General features: G+C 44.0%; 3 protein-coding genes and 1 long non-coding RNA gene across 4 annotated transcripts in view; 1 reads left to right on the plus strand and 3 right to left on the minus strand.

Annotated features, from left to right (window-relative positions):
- The window catches only part of DLG2 (discs large MAGUK scaffold protein 2), an 880,772-nt gene extending 870,342 nt beyond the window's left edge, over positions 1 to 10,430 (minus strand). The window contains exons 1-2 of the mRNA XM_081859540.1: positions 10,227 to 10,430; positions 4,693 to 5,735 (exon numbers count right to left, since the gene is read on the minus strand). Coding sequence (XP_081715666.1) covers positions 4,693 to 4,711 — 19 coding nt within the window. The 5' untranslated portion in view covers positions 4,712 to 5,735; positions 10,227 to 10,430. The remainder of the gene's footprint in view (positions 1 to 4,692; positions 5,736 to 10,226) is intronic.
- A 158-nt stretch (positions 10,431 to 10,588) lies between these two features.
- On the plus strand, positions 10,589 to 16,009 carry LOC309341242 (transmembrane protein 126A-like). Its single transcript, XM_081860814.1, has 5 exons — positions 10,589 to 10,740; positions 12,698 to 12,823; positions 13,827 to 14,020; positions 14,864 to 14,978; positions 15,789 to 16,009. Exons 2-5 carry the CDS (start codon positions 12,714 to 12,716, stop codon positions 15,997 to 15,999), a joined length of 630 nt encoding a protein of 209 aa, XP_081716940.1. The 5' UTR covers positions 10,589 to 10,740; positions 12,698 to 12,713; the 3' UTR covers positions 16,000 to 16,009.
- Positions 13,280 to 15,782, minus strand: LOC309341390. Its single transcript, XR_014156293.1, has 2 exons — positions 15,183 to 15,782; positions 13,280 to 13,504 (listed from the first exon to the last, which is right to left on the minus strand). It is a non-coding gene; the product is annotated as an uncharacterized lncRNA (long non-coding RNA).
- Positions 16,010 to 20,636: 4,627 nt separating the features above from the next.
- CREBZF (CREB/ATF bZIP transcription factor) lies at positions 20,637 to 25,338 on the minus strand. The gene is made up of 3 exons (XM_081860574.1): positions 24,023 to 25,338; positions 23,269 to 23,347; positions 20,637 to 21,924 (listed from the first exon to the last, which is right to left on the minus strand). The coding sequence occupies exons 1-2, from the start codon at positions 25,246 to 25,248 to the stop codon at positions 23,299 to 23,301; spliced, it is 1,275 nt and encodes a 424-aa protein (XP_081716700.1). The 5' UTR covers positions 25,249 to 25,338; the 3' UTR covers positions 20,637 to 21,924; positions 23,269 to 23,298.
- Positions 25,339 to 25,353: the final 15 nt, after the last annotated feature.

Here is a 25,353-nt window from a genome sequence, read left to right on the forward strand (position 1 = left end):
TGTAATTTTTATTTTATTTTTCAATGACTGATATGCCAAGAAGTTTTTCCTGGGATCCCCTGCAAATTCTGTCTATTTGCAAAAGAAAATGCTGGCCATTCCTACAGCTCCCTTGTTGTGATTCTGTGCCAAAGGGGTTTTATAATCCACCCATCCACAACCTGTACATTTTCTTTAAAAAAGTAGGTTTGTTGTTTCTTGGCCTCTACCCACTTTTGTACTCCAGCCCCACTGATTGTGGGGACAGCCAGCAACTTGGCTGCCAGCACTCCTACATAAAATAAAACCTCACATCTGGCCTCCGTAATCTGCCTTTTTATGAAGTAAACAAAACAGTGGAGAAATACTCCAAATTCACTTCACTCAAAAAAAAACCCCACCCTGAAAATTTTACTGGCAAATAAAAGGCCATTGACAGCAAGAGATTTTCTCAAAGGGAAAATGGCAGGTATTGATCTCCCATGGAATCCTACTGGGGATTGCTTCAAAATTTCCCTTTTTACACATAAGACTTATTGTCGTATTTGCATACACAGGCAAACACACTGCATGGATAATCTCTTCTCTCATTTGCCAGTAGAGCTCCCCAGCGTGCCAGCCCTGATTGCCTAATATTTAACCATGGTTGTCCAACATCCCGTGAAGCTGAGATGCTATTGATGCTTGAAGAACTGGCCTGTGGCCTGCTTAGCACAACTATTTTTTTCCTCTTTTTATTTTAAAAAATTACTTTTTTAAACAACTGCTGCCTTGTTAAAAGCTGGAAAAAATGCATTTTTAAAAAGCTGACTTATCGCTTCACAACAGCAAGTGTCCATGACACCATGCTCACGAGAAGTAGGGGGACAATTGCCATGGGGTGTGTGGTGAAGGGTAAACTCCAACCTTTCTCCCATCCTTGGAACTGGAGAAGGTGCAGGGTTCTCATCCCCACACTTCAACTACACTTGAGATACTCTGTGTGCCTTAGAAATGCCTGGGGTGCGGGTGGCCTTGCAAATGCACTGTGCATGTGTGTTCTTTGGAAGCCCCACTGCTGCCGCAGTCCCCACTCTCAATAGAGGGGCTGGGGCTTGTTGCTTTCATCCTGCACTTGGGCATGAAACACAACTCTAAGTGAACCCTGAACTCTTCTCCAGCATCAACCTTGGAATTAAAGGTGCTGCGAAAAGATCTTGCCCCCTTGCCACAGCCCATGCAGTGTGCACAAAGTGCACAAAGACTTAAGAACAGCTCTCATGTATACATCAGAAAAGATCTGATCAGCAAATGAATGCCCGGTCAAAATAACAAACGAAACAAAGAGGGGACGCACGCTTATCCATAATGCGCATTCAAGCAATCCATGCCAACCTGTCTTCCTGAGATTCCTTATTAGCACAATACTTCTTTTTTTGCAAGGTGGGGGGAAATCTGTGCCAATATTTCTTGAACTAAATTTAATAGACTTTCAGTGGAAATCCTCAGAAGCAAGTTTCACTGAGTACAATGTGACTTTTAGCAGTGTGCCGCTAAAAATTTTGTCCCTAACACAACCCACGAACATTAAAGGATATTTGACTATTGCTACTAGTAGTTTAAGGGACGCGGGTGGCACTATGAGCCTAGAGCTTGCCGATCAGAAGGTCAGCGGTTTGAATCCCTGCAACGGGGTGAGCTCCCCTTGTTCGGTCCCAGCTCCTGCCAACCTAGCAGTTTGAAAGCACGTCAAAGTGCAAGTAGATTAAGAGGTACCGCTCCAGCGGGAAGGTAAACGGCGTTTCCATGTGCTGCTCTGGTTCGCCAGAAGCGGCTTAGTCATGCTGGCCACATGACCCAGAAGCTGTACGCCGAGGTTGCTCCCTTGGCTAGTAAAGTGAGTTGAGCGCTACAACCCGAGTCGTCCGCAACTGGACCTAATGGTCAGGGGTCCCTTTACCTTTACTAGTAGTTTACTAACAATGTTTTACTACTGTAAATGTACATAACCTCACTACTAAGTTAATATATGAGTTACAGGACTTGGAGTGAATGCTACCAGTTTATACACCACTTCTAAGCCATGTTCTGTTAACAGAGCAGTCAGCTCCTGAATGTTTCAGAATATTACCTTTACAAAATATTACCTTTACAGCTGCTTGCTTGTTCAGATACACCGTGAAGCAGGATGATTCTGGACATTCCTGGTAACAACTTTTGTGAAAAGTTTTCCCTGGATGCTATAAGCTAGCCCTACCATTAGGCAAGCAGAGATAAATTGTGAGTCAATATTAAAGGGCAGAAGTTCAATTATTTAGCTTTCTATGGATTGGATCCAAGCTCCTTTCCTCTGAGAGAAGAAACCTCCTTGGTCGGAGGAAGGATCCAATACTTTAATTGTATCACCATTTAGATTTTCTGCTCAGGCACCAAAATCTTGCACCATCTCAGTTGGGTGCTTCTGTTTATGCTTCTTGGCTTTCCTCAACTGATTAGGATGAATATTATTCATTATAAACGGGATTGCCATGCTATTCTGCAAGACAATTTTAAATTAATCTGAAACAAGTTTAGGGTCCTTATGACTTCAGACATCTCAGCTCTATTTCTGTAACATGAAATAATACATTACTGGGAGATATGTTTGTTTAATGTAGAAAGGCTGTTCTTTAATATTGAAAATCACTTGGCTTTCTTGGCCAGATTAGGTTACGCTTGAACTAAACTAAAATAGAAAAGACAATTGCCATCTACATGTTAAAACAACTGCTATGTTGGAACTAATGCAACAAGAGAGCAAAGCCCCCAAGTGGGATGGCAACCAGTTTTTCTGGGTATATGTGCAGGTATATAAAGGGGAAAAGTTATTCTGTGTGAGAAAACTCTGGAGAAATGTTCCCAAAATCAAGGAGCTAGTTAACATCACAAGGTTTTTAAGGTGCTTATGGTTGCAAAAAGAGAGTGCATGTGATTGCCTCAGTCCAGGGCTCCATCTGCACTCTGAAACTGCATGCTGAGCTTTTGCTCAAGCATTAATTTCAGTACAGGTGGCAGCTCAGCCCAGTGTTCCCTGTGTCCGTATGTGCCGAGCCGTCCTTTGATTTGGCGTGAATGAGTAAGTTCTAGCATGCGTGTGATGGGAGATCTCGTAGATTACCAAAAGTGGCTGAACTCTCAACATAATCACTGTTTCTGGCACAGGCACCAGAAATGTTAGCCTTGTCCTAAGAATGCTTATCCTGTGCTTTTATTCTAAGTAAACAACCGCTTGACAGGAGATATGTCAGCACAGCTCCAGGCTTTCCAAGCCACGCTTCTCAGAACAGGCACCATAGTAATCATCCAGATTTCTAATTATTGTGGCAAATGAGCAATAGCAACATCACCACCAGTAAGAGAAACCACACCATTTTCTAGAAATGTGTTGCACCTCTGCTGATCATGGCTGCTATTGAAGGGAAATATCCATGCTTTTCACAGGGCAGGGACTGATGGCGACATTGAACATGCGAAGCTGTAACGTGTTCAAAGTCAGACCACTGAAGCATGTAGCTCAGTGCTATCTGTTTTGACTGGTGGTACTCTCCAGGGTCTTAGGAAAGGTTTCAACCCTAACCGAAAAACAGGTTGCCACTGTAGCGTAACCCAGAAACACAACCCAGAGCTATGCAAATAGGATTCCCAATGGGTTAAGATACAGGGAGCAAGCCAATTGTGTCCCTAGGGTTGCAGGCACCGCCTTCCTATATCCCAAAGAAGTATATGGTTGCCATTCCTACAAGGAAAAGGAAAAGCATTGGGGATGCTAGTAAGCCAGAGAGGAGGAGGTGTCTCTATGTGCATTAGAACAAAGATGTATTATAAGAACTCCACCCCCAACAACAGCCAAGCCGGCCCTTCTTAAGACCCCCTCATCTTTATGATGAGCATCTCACAATTGTTATATATCATATACACATTTTTGTTAAATGGAGTTGGGAAATGTAGGACTACTTTAAAAAAAAAATCTGCTTAGCTACAGCCACACAACTCCCAACACTACTTCATTAGTAGTTAACTTTTTTTTAAAAAAAAAGATTATTCAAATCATATTGTTTTCATGAGCAGTTTTATTTTATGCATAAACCTTGTAGTGGTTAAAACATATTCCATGTACTTTAATGGCTAAATGATGGCTATGACAGGTATACTACTGCACTTTTTAGAAATAGATCTAAAGTAATGAAAAATGACAAATCAGAAAGATTTTATCATTTTAGTGTACCATTAAATACTGATTTGAATTACTATTTAAAAAAAAAAATCAAGTCTCACTTAGAAGCTATTCCATAAACCCTAAGCCCACAAATTTACTTCAGAGAAATTCTATTTATTTTTATTAAAAAATGTTTACTGTTGGAATTATTGTATGTACAAGATTACAGGGTTTCTCATTCCTATACCCCACCCACAGCTACCCTGGTACTACATAAACTACAAAAGTTTGTGAGAAACCAGCATTTGAGATCAAAATGTGTCCTAGCAGATTTTAAAACATTCCAGTTGAAGTAAAGAATCCTTTTGCATGAAAAACAAAATGCATGAAATGCTTCTCTTTCACCTCTCCACAGAAAAACAAACAAACAACAATTTCATTCTCCCATTCAAATGCTTTTAATGTAAAACTGCATGTATGAGAAATCCAGCTTGTTAAAAAGATAAGACAAAAATGAGATAGGAAGCTTCATAGCCCACCTTTCTTCTTGACTGGCATTCTCGCTGTTATTTCTGGCACTGGACGCAAACACTTATTTACCGGTATCAACAGAGTCCCGCTGGGATTGACTTGTAAGGTCAGAAGTCTGCCATCCAATTCAAAACACACAGTTCAGCTTTGGAACAGAGCTCTACATCTTCATTTCCCACAATGGCACTCACAGTTTTTGTCCAGTTAAAAACTTCCAACACAACCCATGGAAACAGCAAGGAAGAAAAAAGTTTAAGAGAATTTTTGCCAGAGCACTTGTCAAAATCTGTAAAATATTTCCCAATCTATAAAAATATACAAGAGAAAACACTCGTCAGCCTACAAAATCGTATAAGATTCTCTCTTATGACAGAATAGAGGCTTTTTCTTTTTTTAAGAAAGAAGTTAAGTGAATGTAGGAAATACAATTAAGGCACAGTCCAAGTCTTGGCAGTCCAAATGATCCACTTCAACACATTCCAGCATCACCCAAGTTTAAAACCAGTTCTCAAATAATCCAAATAAACGTCCGAGGAAGACAGAAGAGCTTGAAAGGGACCTTTTTTGCTGCAATCACAGGTGACTTTTGCCCGTTAGCTACAGCACTGGATGCACACAATGCTCTTCTGCGTATTAGGAGAGGAAAAAACCTCCCAGGTTTCATTCGGTTACCAAACAGCAGTCACTTTCATTTTTATTTTCTCCACCCAGCCTTCTGGCCTTTAATGTCCCTCTGATCTTTGCTTGTATTAAGCCCAAGAGGATTGAAAGCAATCCCTCAGCATGGAATTATTAAAGTGACAGTGCTATTCACAGGGCAGGCTGGTGGAGCAGACTGTTGTGCACAGGAGTCATTGACTGCTTGCCATTTCACTCTTTGCTCAGCAGCAGCTGCCTAATGAGAGAGGAGCAAGGTTGTGGCAGAGCTTCTCCAAATGTTATGCAGAGATGTTGGAATATTAACAGAGCAGGCCATGAAGTCAGTCGGAGGTTCTCCCGTTTGCTGGCTGGCTGGCCTCACCATAACCTCCTATTTTCCTTCTTTTTTCCCCTGCAAATGGAAAAAAAATGCAACTGACAGTTTTTCCCTTCCAAAACATTGAAAATAAAGGATTAAGGGGGGAATTAGTCTCCAAATATTATACTTTATACATGTGAAGCACAATGGTACACCTTACACGTAACCCTGCACTGCATCTTCAAAGGGTGAAAATGGTGCCATGGGGTTCTTTTCCATTGCTTCTGAATTGCTTTCAAGCAGACTCACATCTTCCTATCATTCTCCTATCACTTAACAGATATTTGTTTCCCAATAATAAGGCCTATTCTCATATTCTGATAGTTTGGCTCTTTATAATTGAAATGAAAGGTTGGCTTAAGAGGAAGAGGAAGAGAACTTCAAACTGCACAAAAAATGTTTGTGGGAAGAACACTGGGGTGAACATTAAGAGCAACAAAGGAGGAGAAAAGTGTGAATTTAGATTAACGTTTTAGAGGCATCTGTTAAGTGGGGTAGTGGTAAAAAGCATCCATCAAATATGAATTCTGAGGGAGTAGTGCTCAAGAAAGATCTTTAAAGTTAGTGGGAGAGGGGCAAATCCTAGTGTACAGTGCAGCAATGGAAAGATTAGAGTAATAAACTAAGTGCAGACATTTAAAGTAGCCTTCTTTTTAACCACTTGCCTGGTAGGTAACCAGGAATTGCATGCAGGTGAGTTAGCTGGCTACTAGAAGAGGGACTGACTGCTTCATCCCTCCACCACCAGCCCATTTCCACCCTAACCCCCTGCCTAAGACACTAACAGCACATAACCTATTTCCATGATGGCTGTGAAGGAGGGGGCACAGGCAGTACTACAAGCTAGTAAAACATTTTTCAGGCCAGTAACATTTGGGGGGCTTGTTTACAAGGCTGACTTTAAGAAGCAAAGTAAAATAAATTAAGGTTTGAGGAAGGCTGTTTAGAAGAAGTGGACAGCATGGTTTCAAGTGAAATTCTGTGCAAGCGGGGAAGAGGGGACTGATGGGGTGCGACAAGAGTGGAGTCAATGTCCATATGAAAGCTTAACTCGAGAAGGAAAACATAAAGGAGATAGGAATTGAGAACACTGTCCATTAAAACAACAGGGAAGCAATCAGGGTTTCGGAAGCAGAAAATGTTAAGAGGGGAATATAAAGCTAGCAGAAGGGAGAATCAGAGCTAGCAGAAGAGGGTGAATGAAAGTGACTGGGACAAGTTACTAGTTGATGGCATTCAGAAAATTAGGATTCAGAGTTGTGGAGAACAGGGTAAAGATGCATGTGAAGAAGAGTGTGCAAGGAGCTGAGTCACTGAAGGACCAAAGACCAGGAAGCAAGCTCAACAGAGTGCTACTTGTGAAACAGGGTAGTATAGGAAGTTAACTGTAGCAACAGAACAGAGTCACACAATGAAGTTGGGTTACAGCTGTGGCTGTAAAATAGCAGCAGATGCGCAAGCAGGTGGGTCAGTGTTTATCTATGAGAACACCTAGGCAGATATTAAACCATTGGGGTTTTCAGCATGGGAGCAGGGTTGAGGAACTGGACCAGCATTAAGAAAGTAGTTAGATAATTGTGTGAAAAAGCACAAGGGTGTAGTAAAGATGCATTATGTATTTGATGTGGAACAGCTGTGTAGAGAATTGTGTAGTGAAGGAATACAAAAATAGGATCAGAAGGGCAAACTGCATTCAGGCAGAGAGGGCGATGCTGGATTTGATGACTACATGGAGACCTGGGTCCTTAAGTGAGGAGTAGAATCATCAGATATGCAAGCTTGAGGGGGACTGTCACCGTTGTAGAAACATGGAAGGTTTGAGAATGTGGGAAAGGGGATCAGTGGCCAAGGAGACTGAATGCAGGAGCAGAGGGCTACATGACGCAGTACTCTGTGTTTCCACGGAGCGAAGGGACATGAAAGGATTAGATAAGTGGGTCATGTACAAGGATCTGAAGGGATACTGGATAAACAGAGTATAAAGGCAAGATGTCCCCAATGGTGTGAGGTTGCAAAAAATAAAAAAATAAAAGGTTACGTAGGAAATATGGCCGCTACAAGCGTTGTGGGAAGAAGCTGAGTGGTTGTGAGGGACAACATGAAACAGTACCAAATGTACACAAGTGGCCAAAGTGGGTTTCAGGGGTCAGAAATGCTGGTGAGGGACAGAGGTAGGTGTTGCATGAAGTGATAGCTAACTGCATGCATACAAAGGGAATTTAAATTGATATAGTATAAAGGTCTGCAGGTGCCAGACCCCTGAGTGTTGCCATCTGCCTCTTCCCTTCAGCTGCAAAAGCAGAGTGGGGAAAGAGTGGCTGCTGTTAGTAGCGAGGTATGAGCCAGCAAGGTGGACTGCGAAAACAGCTAGTGACAGGGCAGAAAACCCGTAAGAAGATGGGATGGGACCAGTGCAGCATTCGAAACTCCCACTGTTCTAGGCGCGTTTTGCAACTGGGAATTTCATTAATGCGAGCAGTTTCTGAACTCTGGGCGCAGTACTGTGCCTAAGATTTCAGATTAAAACTGCCACTGCTGGAAGCAAAGGAGGACCTTTTTCTGCCTCCCCACTTCCAGCCACTCTCTGAAGACCTCATAAGAATATTAGAGGACAAGGCAGGGGAAGTATGGCTTTATTTGTTTTTGGGAGTCTTCAGATGAGGACTAGACGATGTGAAAAAGGAATATAAGATTTTAGCTGCAGTTCATTCATTTTCAGCTTTGTATTTTTATATTAAAATGTGTGCCTACACACTCTGCTACAGCACCCATAACCTGGGTTTAAGGTGTCATTTAGCTTTCATATCTCAGTTTCTAACACTGGACCAGTGGCCAGGCAAGATTCACCATGCGTGGGGTGGTTCTAGGAGATAAATGAAATGACCAGGGTCAGTAAATGCTGCTGGGGCTGGTGATCACTTTACAAGGCAGTCTAGTTAGTGTACTAATGGTAGAGAGTGAAGCAAGCAGAGGCAGGGCCTGATGCAAGTTTTTTGGGGGTGGGGGAAGAGACCAATGTGAAGTGGCCAGAAACTGAGAAGAGAAGACAATTCCACAGGGGGAGTTAGTTAACTTTGACTCTAGACTTAATAGCCTCAACCAAGCATATTTACATAGTGGTATGTACTACCTACAAGATGCATTAGTTAAGCCAGCCCTGCTGTGTTTGCTCCCCTCCCCTTGTTCACTAAGGGGAAGGGGCTGGACATCTGCCCCGAAGTCCTCTCCTGACAGCACCAGCGGGAAAAACCCCAATGAGGCAGAGAAAATTTGTGGGGAAGGGAATAAATAAATAAAAAGGTAGATAATTTTGTTGTAAGGTGGGCTAATGGGGTGGGGGCAACCAGAGGATGTTACGTGATGGTGGGAGGTACTTGGTTGATTTTTGATCGTGCTTGAGACTGGAGTGGCGGGAAAAGGGCCAGGCTTGTGATGTGGTGGGGAGAGCTGGGGTGGTCCCACAAGCAAGAAGCACCCCCTTGCCTGACAAGAGCAAGCATGGAGCTGCTGGAATGTGGGAAGCCCCACCTCCTCCACACACACCCCAATTCACACAAATCTCTGTCCAGCAAGGGCTGCCCTGTGTGACCAAGACACCCACTTGCAATCACAGAATTTGTAGAGTTGGAAAGGGACCCCAAGAGTCATCCAGTCCAACCCGGTGGCACACAGGAATCTCAACACACCGTCCTCCACCCAACCAACCATCCCAGGCCCTGCTTAGCTTTGCAAATGAGAGCCATACAGGGCAACCTGGGAGTCATTGTCCCCCATACTGCATATATATACATATGGGGGACAACACAGTCAGGTTGCCCAGTACTGTGTGTATGTGTGTGTGTGTATATATATGTGTATATATATATGTATATATATATATATATATATACACACACATACATATACATACACACACACACACACACACACACTCGGACTCCAGAGACTCATGTGAAGGGTTGTGATGGGGGTAATCTCCATATACATATTCACACGCACACTCCTGTCTGGCATGGGGTGCTCTGAGTCAGTGTTTCCCAACCTTTGGTCTCCAGCTGTTTTTGGACTACAACTCCCATCATCCCTAGCTAGCAAGACCAGGGGTCAGGGATGATGGGAATTGTAGTCCAAAAACAGCTGGAGACCAAAGGCTGGGAAACACTGCTCTGAGTGACCCCATAAGAGCCACAATGGGGATCCTGAGTAAAAAAAAAAAAACCTACATGCTGCTGGACTCCAGTGACTCGTGGGGTGGCTTGTGATGATTTGGGGGGGGGGGTCAACACATGCATGCATGCACACATAGAGCCCTGTTTGTGACCCCCCCACCCTCCCCCCCCACCCCTCATAAGATCCAGCGAGGAAGCTGTGTGCCCTCCCCCACCCCCGTCGTCCTCGCGCGGCTCCCGCCTCCCATCAGCCCTCGCGGCGGGCGGCCAACCCCCTCAGGTAACTGGCGCGAGCTACCTGGCCGGGCGGCCACAGGTTCCCACCCGGACCCCGCCGAGGCCGCCTTCGCCCCACCTGCTGCTGCCCCTCCTCGCCGCCGCCTTCGCCTGGCTCGCCTTATGGCCGCGCGGGCTGCTGCGCCCCCATCGAGGGCTCCTCTGTCAGGGAGGCGGCCTGCTCGCTGCTGCTGCTGCTCCTCTTCCGCCGCCTCAGCCGCGTTTCCATGGAGCGGCCGTTACCGCGCCCGCCGCCGCCGCCGCTCCTCCTCCATCTCCCGCCCTCCCTCCGTCCCTTAGCAACGCGGGCGGGGAGCCCCGCCCGGACCAGCGTGAGGAACGACGGGCTGCTCGGCCAATCCGGAGGCAGGCCCCTCCCCCGGCTCCGCGAGCAGGCGATGGGCCAATCGGAACCCAGCCGAGGGTCGTTGGGGGAGTCACGTGACCACCCAAGATGGCGGCCCCCGCGGGAAGGGCGTGCGGCTGGCCAGTGCGGTAGCCGAGTCGCCTTTTTTTTTTTTTTTTAACCAGAGGCGGACGCCGCGGCAGCGGAATAAGTTTTTTAACGGCACGGCAGAGCTCTAGGGCTCGAGGTGAGTTTTCCCCGGCGGGTGTTTGCATGGAGGAAGCGGCGCTCAAGGTCACGCTGGACGTCAAATGTGGGGAGACTATGGAGTACGGTGGGTTTGAAGTTACGGGGTGGGGGTAGGGGTAGGGGCAGGGGCGAAACTAGGCTCTGTTTCACCCGGGTCAATAACCCAGCTTGGCACACACACACCATGCATTTGCGTACACACACGCACAGGCTGGGAGCCTCAGTGGCGCCCCACTGGAGGCTTTCCCCGGGGCAACGTCACCCGCCCCCGGTAGCTGCGGCTCTCGGTGGGGCCTCCCTGGTGAGACTGTTTCCCTTTATTTAAAATTAGAGCCTTATTCCCGTGGAGCTTATGTCCCTGCAGGCGTGTATAGAATTGCAATCATTTATGGGTGTGGCTTTTCCGCTGCTTTGTGGTACTGTAAGTGAAAATTAGTATATAGTGAGCATAGTATGTTATTTATTATTATTTTTCAAGTACTGTTGTTGGCATCTGTCAGGCTTGGAAGGCAATGGAGGAGTGCGCCTTCAGGGGTGAAGTCAAAAGGTTGGAGAGTTACAGCGCCTGTTGTGGCTGAAGAGATTGATAAGGGGGAGGACATGATGCATTACTGCAGCAGCACAACTGGACACCTTCATCTGCCCCAGGGGCAACAAAACATGTCTCTCCCATATCGGTCTCTACATCCACAGCAGGTGCTGCAACCTTCCAGCAGCTTGACTACACCCCCAAAGGCTCATCCCTGAGACAGATGGATGACAGCAACAAATATGTATAGTAGTTAACAGCAGTGACTGTTGATGAAATACGAAGAAAATATCCAAATGCAATTGAGGGCAGGAGGGTTGATTACGTCTCTTTAGAAAAAATGTGAATTTAGGAATTCTTCTTAGCAGCACGATGACACAATGCATGAGCTTGTAAAAGGAAGGACTAAAGAAGTATGAAGACTGGCTCAATTCTTAACTGTTCCCATTGCCTGGAAAATGTGGCTCTCAGGGTGTAAATAGTGTTAGAAACTGGGATAGAAAAATTTGGAGTTATTTGCTTGTACAGGCAACAGCATATTTATGTGCATGCAGTTGATATGCCACCATGCATGCAAAGATTGTAGTGACCCGGAAGAAGGCATAGTGGAGTTATGCGCACTACACTGTCATGCACAGTGACTTGGAACATAACCCCAGTGCGAATCAGGAATTGCCTGTATAGCTGAAAGCAACAGGATGCAATTGAGGACTTCATACATGCCCTCTAGCAACTCTAGTGTGTGGGTCAGATTTAACCCTGAACTGTGTGCCAAATTACTTACTGTATCCCATCAAACTAAACTGGAACAACCTTACTAACCAAGCCAGTGTCAAATATGTTTCAATGGTCTTCTCCCATTTTTAATCTGATATAAGGAGTGGGGGCATACATGCATACACAAATTAGGTCTAAGGGTCTAATTTATGCTTGGTGTCATTGGGGAGTTTTTGTGCGTTAAGCGGCGGCAGCAGCCTGCTCCACGCGCAATAAATGGACCACCCGCTTCCTCCCCAGCAGCTGTAAGGCGGGCTGAGTGGGAGGAGGCAGACAGGCTAGAGGCCCAGCGGTGCACCCCGCCCCTATGGTTACAGTATTTTTTTCTATATTTAATTGCTACAATCCACGTATAAGACGACCCATGGTTTTACACTTTAAAAAATTGGGGGGGGGAGAACCTCGTCTTATACACGGAAAAATACGGTATTCTGTTTCTTGGACTATATTGTGCAGTAGAATCCAAGAGTTGACATAATGTGGGCATCTGCTGGCTTCTCGGCTGTAAATTTCACAAACCATTATGCCTGGGTCATTAAATATGTTTTTCTTTCAATCATACTGCTGGTGTGTCTGATGTACATATATACATACATACATACATACATACTCATTTTTGTAATCGGCACCATTTCGTTTTCTTTCCCAGTGCTCCAGGAACTAAGATGGCAGGAGAGTTTATCGAACCTACTTCAGAAAAAAAAGTTCCTATTGCAAGTAGACACATATCTGAAATCATGAAAGAAAGGTTTGAACGGCTTTCAGAAGCAGATCAGTGAGTGGCCTTCGCAAATTCAAAAATATTTTAAAGTGGGGTTGTTTTTTGCTGTTCCCATTTTCAAAGCATTGAAGAATTTACCTTGTTGTACATGGTGCAAGTAGTTTGTGAAGAATGGAACCCATGTGATACCGTACAAAATACCACATGGAAGCCTATGCCAAGTCTCTGGTTTCCTCCATTCACAAAAATAGCGAATGCTATTTTACCAGACTAGCAGGATTAGCAAGATAAACATTAAGGACAATGTTGGATGTTGAAACCAATGTCACTTGAAATGACACTTTTAGTGTTTTAGTTTAACTTTTAATTGCATCCTTCAACTTAAAAGACAGGTCCCGGGACTTCAGAAAATGTATTGTCAGATGAAATAACTGAAGACCACACATTGCTTTTTATATATGACCCCATCATGTATAAAACATAAAACCCTCTGCTATTTAGAAAGGTAAAAACATTTGTAAAACTTTTCTCCAAGAAAACAGCAAAATTTTCAAACCAGTTTTAATGATCTGCTAGGTTTCTTGCCAGTGACTATCGTTGTCCTTAGAAGCTGAAGTGATGTATTTACTATGGTCCCTCCTGCTGCTCCTTCTATAGCTGCTCATATGCTTGCATCCTCTATCGGAGCCTCAGAGTATTGGACAACTGTTCACTCTAAGCATAGACCTGGCAATCCTATGGACACTTGGTATAGTTCTCCAATTAAGAAGAGGGCTTATAGCTGAATAGGTAGAATTGCAGTCCTAAGTATTTTGTTGCAGCTGTGAAAATCATTGTCCTGTTTTAATACTGCAAGTGGTTGTATCTGTCAGCTCTAATAGGACACAGCAACGTACTGGTAGCACTGAGGGATATACCCCAAGAATACAGTATTTGTCTGGTTTCAGAAATGTGCTACTTTGCACAGCACACAAGGATACAACTCTCCTAATGCACCATGTTTGTACATGCACAGCTATTAGCAATTGTTGAAATGTTTTTTCCTTTTCTTCCACAGGAGTTTTTTTCAAAGTGGATCCATGTTCCTTGCTTTAAATGGAAGTCTTTGCGGCTTAGTAGCGAATAGCTTGTTTAGACGTGTCCTGAATATAACCCAAGCTCGTATCGTATCTGCTCTGCCCATGGCTTTTTTACCATTCATTTCAACTGTGGTCACTTATGAGTGTTTGATTAATCGGCCTTTAATGGAAGGTACGTTATCTGCCTTCAAAGCGAACTGTAACTTTTGAAATGTCTGTGCTGGGAAGGATGTATTAGCCACACTGGCACAAGGTTACCTACTCACAAGACAAGAGGCTATTTGCATTACTCCCCAGATATGTAGGGCTATGGAAACTTGTTCCTTTAGCTCTTTGCATTACTCTTCTTGAGAAAATAAAATGAGCTTAAGGTGCAGGTGAGGTGGGGGGTGCCCCACCCACTGATGGTATGCAAGACCTCACAGCTGGAAGAGTACCAGTTCTTTAAAACAGTAATAATACAGTGTGGTGTTTCAGCACCTTATCTGCAATTTGGTGTTACTGTTGTTTCTATACTTTTCCGAAGCATCCCAAAAGAAACTCACTATATAGATGTGGGTAATTGTTTTTGGCATCCAACATGGAGTGTCTTCTTGCATTCAAAAATATTGTCTTAGTCCCCTTTGAGTGTAAACTGCAGGATAATGCTGTTAAAATTACTTCCAAATACTCAACCTTCCATCTTGGCCAGTTAGCAACAGTCATGATTCTGGATCATGCCACTGTCCATATTTTGGTGGAGAGTAGTCTATACTGCTAGAACGCCCAATGCATTGGCTTCTCTTTTCAAGGCACACTTCGGTCCCTCTTGTGGCATATATTTAGGGAATCTCAGGAATATTTTGCAGCAATACTTTTATGACAGGTGCTATTGAAATCTGAGCAGCTTATCAGCCTAACAAGTCTAATCAAAATTAGGAAAGCAGATTTTAAGATGCTGTGATGCATCTTGTCTGCAAATTTATGTCAGACTTAGAAGAGTTTTCCAGCTTACCTGTCTTATTTCATTTTTCAGGTGATCTAAATTGTGCAACTTGCGCCTGGATCAGAGGTGGTTTAATTGGAGGAGTAATAGGTTGGTTCTACCCCATTTTCCTAGCTCTACCTTTGAATGCAGCTCTTGCAACAAGGTACGTTTTTAATCCTCGATGTAAGCTTAGTTCTTAAATGTGCAGTTTTGGAAAATCCATTGCTCTGCTGGCAGGGGACTGAAGGAGGTGCTACCAGTGTTGGGACCATGAGCTGTTCACCTTATATGGGAAATCCCTAAAATGGAATTTGTTTAAAATGCACACATTGTTTTTCCACACCTAACTTCAGTTTTCTAGGATTACCTAAACTGATTTCCAAGTATAGCTTCCCCTCCATCACTCTCTTAAGACATCCATTGTCTGGGTTAATCTGCTTGAATCACAAGCACTTGCTATTGCTCTTTCATTCCTGAACACCACCCGAAAGGGAAATCTGAATAATGGACCAACAACGGGTTGTAAAATAAATAGGTGTAACAAAGTCCGTATCATTAGCTTGTGCCTAATGAAGTGTTTTCTGGCAACAATATAGAGCCATTAGTCTGTAGAACACCTTTCTGCACCTTTTCTGGCATCATGTAAATTGGTTGTGGGCTGCATTTAATTAACACATCTTTTGTCCATATATAGAATTTGCTCCGTTTTTGCTTCAATTTTAGTATAATTATGAGGTAGTACACAGAAAGAGATGCACTGTCAAGTATACAATTTGGTAAGAGTGGGCTAGCACCTATTTTGAAAACCTAATCTTAAGACAACTGACAAAGAGGCTTTATTTACTTTCTTTGTTAACTAAAGAGAGCTTGTAAACTGCTGCTCCATCAGATAACTTTCTTAATAAAGGCTGAATTTAACAGTAGCCTGGTGTTTGCAATTGTCAAGCTAATTCTTATTTCCACCCCACCCCAGGTATTTAACAACTCCCATGCCAGGCCAAGAAAACATGCTGCGCTACTGGATGATGGTTTGCAAACCCGTTTACAAAAAGATGAAATTTGCTGCAATCCTTCAAATTGCATTTGGAGCATACCTGACCTCAAAAAGTCATGAAATATACATTAAAATGCTGCAGTTGCCCCAGCCTGGAGAAGACCCTGAAGAAATAAAAGATAAAATTTGAATTTATACAATCATTACTTATTTGGTTTTTCTTTATGTAAATCATCCTGCTAGTGTTTTTTTTTTTTTTAAGTACCGTATTTTTCGCTCTATAACACACACCTAGTTTTTAGAGGAGGAAAACAAGAAAAAAAATATTCTAAACGAAATAGTGGATATATGCTTTTTGTGGTTCATGCTGTGGCCACAGACATGTGATCTGACAGTGAGTTTGGAGTAGCCCAATGCAAAAATCCTGAGGATCCATGTGGGTCCATGCTTTGTAACCACGGAGGAGGGAAGGAAGGGGAACCATGGATCCTCTGCTCACGACTGCAGCAGATCCCCCCCGCCACCCGCAGGCATTCGCTCCATAACACGCACAGACATTTCCCCTTACTTTCTAGGAGGAAAAAAGTGAGTGTTATGGTGCAAAAAATACGGTAGCTCTTAGCATATTGAGCAAGCCTTGGGACCTAATGGTGAAGGGCCAGTACTTTTGCTTGTGCTTTTTTTCCTCCTTTCTTTTTGGTATGGGGGATAGGTGGAAAGTAATACCCCGTGATGAAGGAGACCAGTATACTTTGAAGAAACCTTTGTGGTGACAGTGGACAGAGGTTTCCCTCCTGCTCACAGAATTGTGGAGTTGGAAGGGACCATGAGGATCATCTGGTCCAACCTCCTGCAATGCAGGGAATCCTACCGTACGTAATACCATGGGTGTGAGCAGCTGGTGTGTCTTGCTTTTACCTTTTCTTTTTAAAAAAAGAGTAGCTTCCATTAACGGGTGGGAGAACATTGCATCAAGGCTACCTTCCAGGAAGGTTTTCCAAGGAGTGGCTGACAAAGCAGCAGCCTGCAGAGCACTGAAAAGCTCTGGGGTTTCATTTTTAAGATTGTAAGTTGTTTTAAACTGTTTTAAATACTGTATTGTGTTTTACTGCTGTAACCTGCTTGGGCGGCGCTTAAGTAAATAAAGAACAACAACATTCCCTAGAGCTCTTCAATGCCCTGAAGGTTGCTTACCTGACCATATTCCTCTGGAAGGGAGGGAAGAGATCTTGATTATGCATCATTTAACACCCAGTGTACAACAAGCTCCTGCTAACCTCCCTGTTGTACTGTCTTAAGGAATAGCAGATCCGGACAATTCCCATGATGGATGCCACCAGAATAAAAGGAAAACTGTTTGGCCTATGGCGAGTGGTATTTATGACCTCCTACTTGCAGTGGCCCATGTTTGTTCTTGCTGACAGTTAAATGTTGCTAAAATATTTTTTATTCAAGACAGTTCTCAACTAATAAAACTTGTACGGTAAATATTTCTATTTCTATATTCTTCTCAATTCTCATCACAGCATGGGTTATGCAAATTAAGTATTTTCTGGAACACAGAACACACCAATCTGAACACATTACTCAAGGCAGAAGGACCACTCCTGTGTTTAAACACATTTTCCATTCTTATAGACTATGCTACTACAAAATTGCTATATATTATATTCAAAAGGTTTATAATCAACTTTGAGAATGTGTATATGTATGGGAGCAGCATCTAAGCTCTAAAATGACTGTCAGTCCTCACCCTGGTTCCATACGAGTTGCAAACTGGTCTTAATATGCTAGTAACTCTGGCTGGACAGGGATTTTTCCCTGCTCAAGTAATCCAAGAACCCAGCCCCCAAACAAGTAGGAATTCAACTTTGTGTCATCAGATATAAGAATTTGAACTTTACACCCTTGCGTAAACCACCTCGGGTTGAAGAAGCAAACCTGAACATTCCTTCTCATAATTTATGTCTAAATGGACAAATGTTCAGTAGTGTAAAGGTGTTTGCTTTTGTTTTTTAACTATGGAGTATGTCCCCAACAAACCTTTTGGCAATTTTGGGAACAAGACAGATACATCCTATCTACTGTTTTTCAAATTGGATACTAAAAACCAAATAAACCTTACCTAACATTTTGCAAGTAAATGTTTGGCTGCAGTCCAAAAATGTCAATCAAAAGATTTCTATTTTTGGTTAAATGGTAGCAGATGGAAACCGTATTCATTTTGTTGGATGCTAATGTGAGACACGGCTCTCCACAATTACTTTGATGCCATCTGTCCAGGAAGTTATAGGGTGCAGAATAATGATTTCCCCCCACGATACTACTAAGCTGTTTAAAAGAAAAATAAACAAGGAAGGTTAATTTGCGGTATTAAGATGCACACACATTTACATCACATTTTGTAAGTGAGATACTAAAAAAAGGCCTTATTTTCCCAACGGTGGTATAGTGCAGGCCAAAAAAGAATGACAATATTCAAAAGCTGGTGTATTTGAAAAGTGTTATTTCCTATCAGCTTCTACCTGATACTAAGAAAAGTCAGTCACTGGTAATACAGGGGTACCTCTGGTTACAAACTTAATTTGTTCTGGAGGTCCAATCTTAAGCCGAAACCGTTCTTATCCTGAGGCGCGCATTCGCTAATGGGGCCTCCCGCTCCGTTCACATCCTGGGGCAAAGTTCGCAACCAGGAGCAGCTACTTCCGGGTTAGCAGAGCTTGTAACCAGAGGTACCACTGTACTAGATAAAATTTGAGCTACACTGGTACCTCCAATTGCACACGGAACGGCAAAACCCAGAAAAATACGGGTTCGCCGTGTGCGTAACCCGAAGGATACACAACCAGAGGTGTGCATATCCAGAGGTACCACTGTACAGTGGTGCCTCCGGTTACAAACGGGATCGGTTCCAGAGGCCTAGCTATATCCCAAAAAATTCATAACCGAGGACCGCGTCCGTGCACATGCGAGCAGCAAACCCACTTCCAGGCCTGCTGCGTTTGCAACCCGAAGTTTACGTTACCCAAAGGTAACATAACCCGAGGGTCCAGTGTATTTCCTTCTTGGAAAATCAGCTTTGCATGCAGGAATTCCTATCTTCACTTTTCAGCATCTCAATGAAGGAATGTGAACAATCCAGGTCTGAAACCCTGTCTGGCAATGTTGACAATGCTTAGCTAGATGGACCAGAGGCCTCAGTCAGTTTAAGTCACTTTCCTGTTCCCCATAAACTGATTCGGCACAACATTAGGCTGAATTGTAATTTATCATTTAAGCAATACCTAGTTATTTAAGTGCTTTATTCATTCAACATTCCAAACAAGGTGACGACATTTTCTGACTCGGGTGCATGTAACATCTGTGCAACTCACAACTATCTGGCCAGAAGGCTCTAACTGAAGGCACCACTAGTGGCAAAATTATTACTTTTTATAGTAGGGGTCATGTCAGATAATCATTTTAACACTTCCCCTCATGACAAGGGGAATTATTAAGATTTCAATACTTTCCTTCAGCAGAATCTTAAAAAATTAGTTATACAGTATCCAAGAACATATTTAAAAACAGTCTTAAACTCAAGGTGTTTACAGACCCAATCACTGCTGTTTTGCTTTAAGCTGGAAGTAGAATGGCAACTATGTTTCCAGAGTCCCATATATATAGATATAGGATACATAGATATAGATATATAAATACATTATATAATGGTAATGAATAGGAGGATGCTCCATTGCTGTCTGGAAAGTTAATTCGTAGATAGGAGCCACTGATATCTAAGAGGGAGATGGCTGGAGCAAAGTCTGTTCAGGCCCTCACCAGTCTGCATTAAAGAACATACTCTAAACAGATAACTTGAGGACATTTTGCTTATGCCACCAATAGCTCCTTGGAGAAAAGGTGGATGAGTAGATGAGCCTATTGAACTTTATGGCAGAGCACCAATTGGGCCTTACACTAGTCTTGTTGCAAACAGAATTATTTTATCACCGACTTGCTCTCATTAATTTATTCTTTGAAAAAGAGGACAGCCAGCAAAAGCTGTTTAACCAGCTCCCAGTGCAATCGTAACATGTACAGCAATGCATAATTTTTTAACAGCCAACATTAACGTAAAAATAGCATTGAGTGCTGAATAGCAAACAGTAAGCAATCTAAAGCAGCTTACTTTTTCCTGCTGTTCAAATGTTATTAATGCTTTCCTAATCTATTATTGTTTACACACACATAATGGTAAAACAGGTGGTTTTTACTGTATTTTACTATACATTATTATACTTATTTGTTTATAAAAGTACACAACACCCTACTGCAAAACATCAGGGTCGTCACAACATTAAAATATTTTAAAGCAATCATGAAAGTGTCTGGCTACTCAAGGGATATTTTAAAGAACTGCATAGGTTTGCTGACATAAGTATTTAAAAGATTCTTGGAAAGCACAAAGTGAGGATGCTTTTTTGGACACAATAATCTTATATGTGCAGAGCTAAATGTAATGTGACCTCTTAAGGACCTGAGCAAGAGGATGTGAATAAAATACATGGTAAGTGATTTTCTACATTACTGCGAACTCTGGTTAATAACCCTAAATCAGCAACTCTTAACATAGCCAGTGTATCACTGATCATATATAGAAAATGCTCTGAACAGCAGCATTAATCCAACCCCAACTACAGCAAGAAATGAGCTGCATAAACCACAATGCTGCTTTAATATCACACCAACTATTTTCCAACTATGTCACACCAGTCAACATTTAAAAAGCCATTCAATGAAATTAAAATTTGTAACATAAGATTTAAAAAAATCCTTTGAGCCTGTAACTGGAAGATCAACACATTTTTTTTTATTAGGACACTGTGTTCTCATAGGTATGACACAACTAGTTACACAGAAACATTCACACATATTTCAAGTACTATTATTCAAGGCTTCAATTTCAAAAAAATATTCAACAATACTCAACCGATTAGCAAGAAAAAAAGGTTTGCAATTTTATTTGGCTTCAACATGCTTCAATAGGCACTAAAATCCCTGCAGTCATATTTTCGAGATTTTTGCTAAGCAAGTGTGTCATTTGCCTTGTTGAAAAACAAGCAGCCACTCCCTTTGCAAACAGATGCAACAGCTTATTCTTCAAGGGGCAATGACACACAAGGTGGATCAACTACCCAGAATGTATTTTATCTAACAAAGTATTTCAATAATACAAAATTAAAAGAGAGAATGTCTGCTTTCACAGTAATACCACGTTAACAAAAATGTCTATTGTGAAAAGCAATTGTAAAAATGCATCAACTTCAGAAACTATGCAGCATAGTGACAGCCAATTGTGGCCAGTCAACTGGAAAGGTACTAGCAACAAAAAGGAGGGGATGTTGACCCTAGCTTTTGAAAAACAGCAGCACTAGGTCATAAGGAGCATTGATGGGACTGTATATAATGTACTATGTTTATAATGTACCATTATAAACATAGAATGCTGAATAAGAGTATAATTTAAAATTGATTAGTATACAATTTCATGTGTTATGCTCCCATGCCATCAAGCATGGGTTATGAATAGCTAGAGGACTTTCCAAGATTGCACTCATTTACAGCAACTGGTATATGGGGACTAACCCAAGATATGTACCAGTATATAGATTTGTCCTGTGTTGGGCTGCAATTTCCCCCCAGAAAAGGGATGCCAGCCACTCTGTATAGTTCAGAGATAGGCAGATAAATACACCTGCAATACAGATATAACCCAAAACATGAAATGAACAGCCATATAAATGAATTTATAGTTCAGGCGAGGCTCATGGTCTCTGCTATGCCGAAAGGATGTACTTCAAATAATTTAGACAATCAACTGAGAATAAGGAGGAAATTGATGTATTAGAACAAGTGCTTTTTCACACCATTACTTTTCACATTAGTATTATACTCATTTTCTTGATAGACTGTATTATTCAAAACATTCACATAATTTTGCAGTGTTGTTTTAAAGTAAAATGCTGCAAAAGCCCTGTTACCTTTCCCCCTTTTTAATCATACTACCTTTTAAAATAAAGCAGGAAGTGTGCCAGCAGCTGGTCCCGTCTCTTCTGCCCCATGACAGCTGTATCCACTTCAGCATAAAGAAAAACAAGGATGCTAAATACATGTATAATTTATTAAACAGTGAGGTTTCACAAAGAATCATATCTCCTTGTAATCAAATTAACTCCTGATTCTGGTAACTGATTATGTGTTTAACAGGAAGTATTCCACATAAATACCAAGAGAAAAAGCAATATGGAGAAGCCTCCTTTAGGAGGCATACTTTTTCCAGATTTAACATTCTTTGTGGAACCCCACTTTACATTTTCACACCCCTTATTTCCCCAATTTACAGAAATTAAAGTATTAACCATTTCAATACAACAGAAAAAGTTGGAAGTGTTTGACAACAGAAACTTTTCCTCAACCCTAGACATGGACAGTTGCAGGAACACTATGAAGATGAACATTTGTTCACCTACTTTTTTTTCTCCTTAGGGACACATCAGATTGATATGCCAATGTCATTTTGCTACAACAATTTAAGAGACCCGTGTGTGCCTTAATCATGAAAACTAATTCCACTGGGCTGTGATAGAAGACTTAATTTTTTGGAATAAGTAAGTGTTTAGTAATATTCATGCAGTGCAGTCTGTACGTAACAGTGCAAAGGGTCAGTATGGCTGAGCACTCCTGCTTGCAAAATTACTGTTCTCATTTACATTCTTAGATTAGTAAGATAGAAAGTACCCAACTATGTCAGGATCTTGGTACTTTTATTTGGACATGTCCTACCCCTAGCCAACATGGGAAGATAATAGTGAGGAGTTTGGGAGTTTAAGCATAGATGCAATAGTAAGAAGCAGCCTTTCTCAACCTTGAGTTCTCAGATGTTGGACTACCACTCCCATCATCCCTACCTACTGCCCCTGTTGGCTATGGATGATGGGAGTTGCAGTCCAACAACAAATGAGGACCCAAGGTTGGGAAAGGCTGAGTTAGAGCCTTATTTCACTGGTAAAATCCAAAATCAAAGACAAATGTATGGGGCTTATTTGTACCTTTAAAAGTTCACCATCTTAATTAGTAAACTGATTTTAATCCCCCTTTCTCCACATTCAAATGTATGGCCAAACATACATTTAAGCAGCACTTAAATGAAAACTTCACCTACTCTGTAAAAACTCTGCATAAAATAACATCTGTCCTGATAAAGCCTTTCCAAAAATAACGAATGACTGGAAAAGGCTATGCAGCTTGACTAACCATTAAATTGCAAGTTGCTCAATCAGGATCAACTGATTCTACAAAATGTCTCCAGGGCTTCTGAACTCTTCTAAAGACTGGTCCAGACCAAGTAATAAGAAACCCCAGAGTAAGCATCAATGCAAAGTTGTCTGATACCACATTATGGGAATATAGGGATCCTTACCAGGTTGCGAGGTGGAAAGCGCCTGTTCTTTTAACCCCTACACAACGGAGCCTGGCAGGGCAACCACCTAAAAGAGAAACTGTCAGAGAAGTTTAATAGTAATGTATAACAGATGCGATATAATTTCACATGCATGTTTTAAACTACCTGCTGCATGGGTATTACTACTCTGCTCTTAAGTCTGTCCAGTGACGAGGTCAACGTTTACAATTCCCAGAAATGCAGGCTAGATTTTTATCTGCCAGGCAGAGCATTATTTTTACTGGCAACCAACACCAGGTGCCGCCATTTCAGGCAATCATTTTTGTCTTTTTTTTTTTTTAAAACAAAACCACCTGGCAGTCTCGAACTGTGCCATCTGCGTGCCACTGTGAGAGATGTCGTGACCATTGTGTGCCTTAAAAAAGGGTCCTCTGTTTACAACACGGCCAAACAGGCACCCCGGCATCGATCCGTCCTGTTCACACGCCCGCGAAGGTCTGCGCTTTTTTTTTTTTTTTTAAACTCTCTGCTACGGAAGGGAAGGAAGGAACATGCCAGTTTTCTGACTACACCCCCCGTTTGTGCGCTGCGCGTTTGTTTCTGTCTGCTTGCTGGGCTTGCTTTCCTCCCTCTCTCTTCCGCTCTGTCTGTCTCCTCCACTATAAAAGCACACACACCCCCTGGGCGATCGCGGGCAGGCACCCCGAGACCAAAAAAAATGTTATGTTCTGCGTAGTTAGGAGCGAAGAAGAAGCGGAATACTTGACCCTACATTTTGGAGGCGAGGGCAGAGTAGGAGTAGGAGTCGGCGGGGGAGGGAGGCGAGGCGGCCGCCGCCGCCGCCGCCCCCAAAGCAGAGCCCGCCGCCGCCCGCCGGGCGCAAGCCGAGCAGAACTCCACCGAAACCTGGTCGCGATCCACGTGCAGGCAGATGCCGCCGGCGCTGGGGGAAGCCGCCCTCTTGCGCTCGCCTCCCTCGGGCACCACCGGCAGGGCGTAGTCGTGGTCGCCGCTGGCCTCGTAGGCCGGCCTGGCCTCCAGCACGGCGGCCGCCGCCGCCGCCGCCCCGTCCTCGGCCAGGCCGCTGCTGCTGATGCGGAGCCCCACTCTGCCGTCGCCGGCCAAGCGGCTGAGGAGCCTCCCCAGGGCGCTCTGGTTGGCCAGCACGGCGCGCAGGTAGCTGGTCTCCCTCTCCAGGTCGCGCAGGCGGCGGCACAGGCCGCGGTTGCGGTCGCGGAGGCCGCGGTTCTCGGCCGCCAGGCCTTGCAGGCGGCTCTCCAGGCCCATCACGTACTGCTTCTTCCGCTGGCGGTTCAGGCGAGCCGCGGCCGCGGCCTTCAGGCGGCTGCTCCCCGCTGGCCGCGCGGGGCGACGGCCCTGCTTCTGCTGAGGCCTCTGCTGCTTCGGTTGCTGCTCCTCCTCCTCAGTCTCCGCGCAGGCCAACCAGCCCGGCCGGTTCTCGGTCGCCACCACCGCCGCCTCCAGCCAGTCGTCCAGCTCCAGCTCCAGGCCCGCCGGGAAGAGCAGCTCGGCGCCACCCGCCTCCTCGAGGGAAGAGGAATCGTCGCTGTCCTCGCGGCGCGGCGGCGCGGCTTCGTCGCCCGCCTCGGTCCGGCTGCCGCTCCTGGCGGGAGGAGGCCCTTTGCTCGGGGATGGGCAGGCCGACGAACTGGCCAGCAGCTGGGCCAGGCTGTGGCGCATAATGGCGGCGGCGGGAGGGCAGGCCCCAGCTACCGCCGCAACCGCCGCCGCCTCAGTCCCGGCCCTCCCCGCCGCCTGAATCAGATCCGCCTCAGCGGGAAAGCGCGGCTTCTTCTCCCCGCGCTCGCCTTCCGCGCCTCCGAGGGAAGAGGAGGAAGCTAGCCCGCCTCGCGACTCCGCCGGGCCGTTAATGGCGGAGAAGGCGGGCCCGGGCGGCTGGCGCCTGCGCACTGGCTCGAAGGCGCTCCCTCGAGGGGCAGAAAATGGCGGAGGCGGCACCTTCTTCCTCGCCCCCATCCCCCGTTTACCTCAGAGCGGGAGCTTTAAAGGCGAGGGGATTCTGCACAGGGGTGGGTCTTGTAAATGACGGGCCTTGTTTATGCTCGCTTGTATTCAGCCATT

This window comes from Podarcis erhardii (genome assembly GCF_964252035.2).
Source record: "Podarcis erhardii genome assembly, chromosome: 4".
In the NCBI taxonomy this organism is placed as follows: domain Eukaryota; kingdom Metazoa; phylum Chordata; class Lepidosauria; order Squamata; family Lacertidae; genus Podarcis; species Podarcis erhardii.

What these genes read in the sequence shown, in the direction of transcription:
- CREBZF (XM_081860574.1), bottom strand. Translation starts at nt 25,248, where the DNA reads ATGGGGGCGAGGAAGAAGGTGCCGCCTCCGCCATTTTCTGCCCCTCGA. An exon ending in TCTGCCCTCGCCTCCAAAAT is followed by an intron (nt 23,348 to 24,022) that starts GTAGGGTCAAGT and finishes CTTCTCTGACAG; the next exon opens with TTTCTCTTTTAGGTGGTTGC.
- LOC309341242 (XM_081860814.1), top strand. Translation starts at nt 12,714, where the DNA reads ATGGCAGGAGAGTTTATCGAACCTACTTCAGAAAAAAAAGTTCCTATT. An exon ending in CGGCTTTCAGAAGCAGATCA is followed by an intron (nt 12,824 to 13,826) that starts GTGAGTGGCCTT and finishes TTTCTTCCACAG; the next exon opens with GAGTTTTTTTCAAAGTGGAT. An exon ending in TAATCGGCCTTTAATGGAAG is followed by an intron (nt 14,021 to 14,863) that starts GTACGTTATCTG and finishes TTCATTTTTCAG; the next exon opens with GTGATCTAAATTGTGCAACT.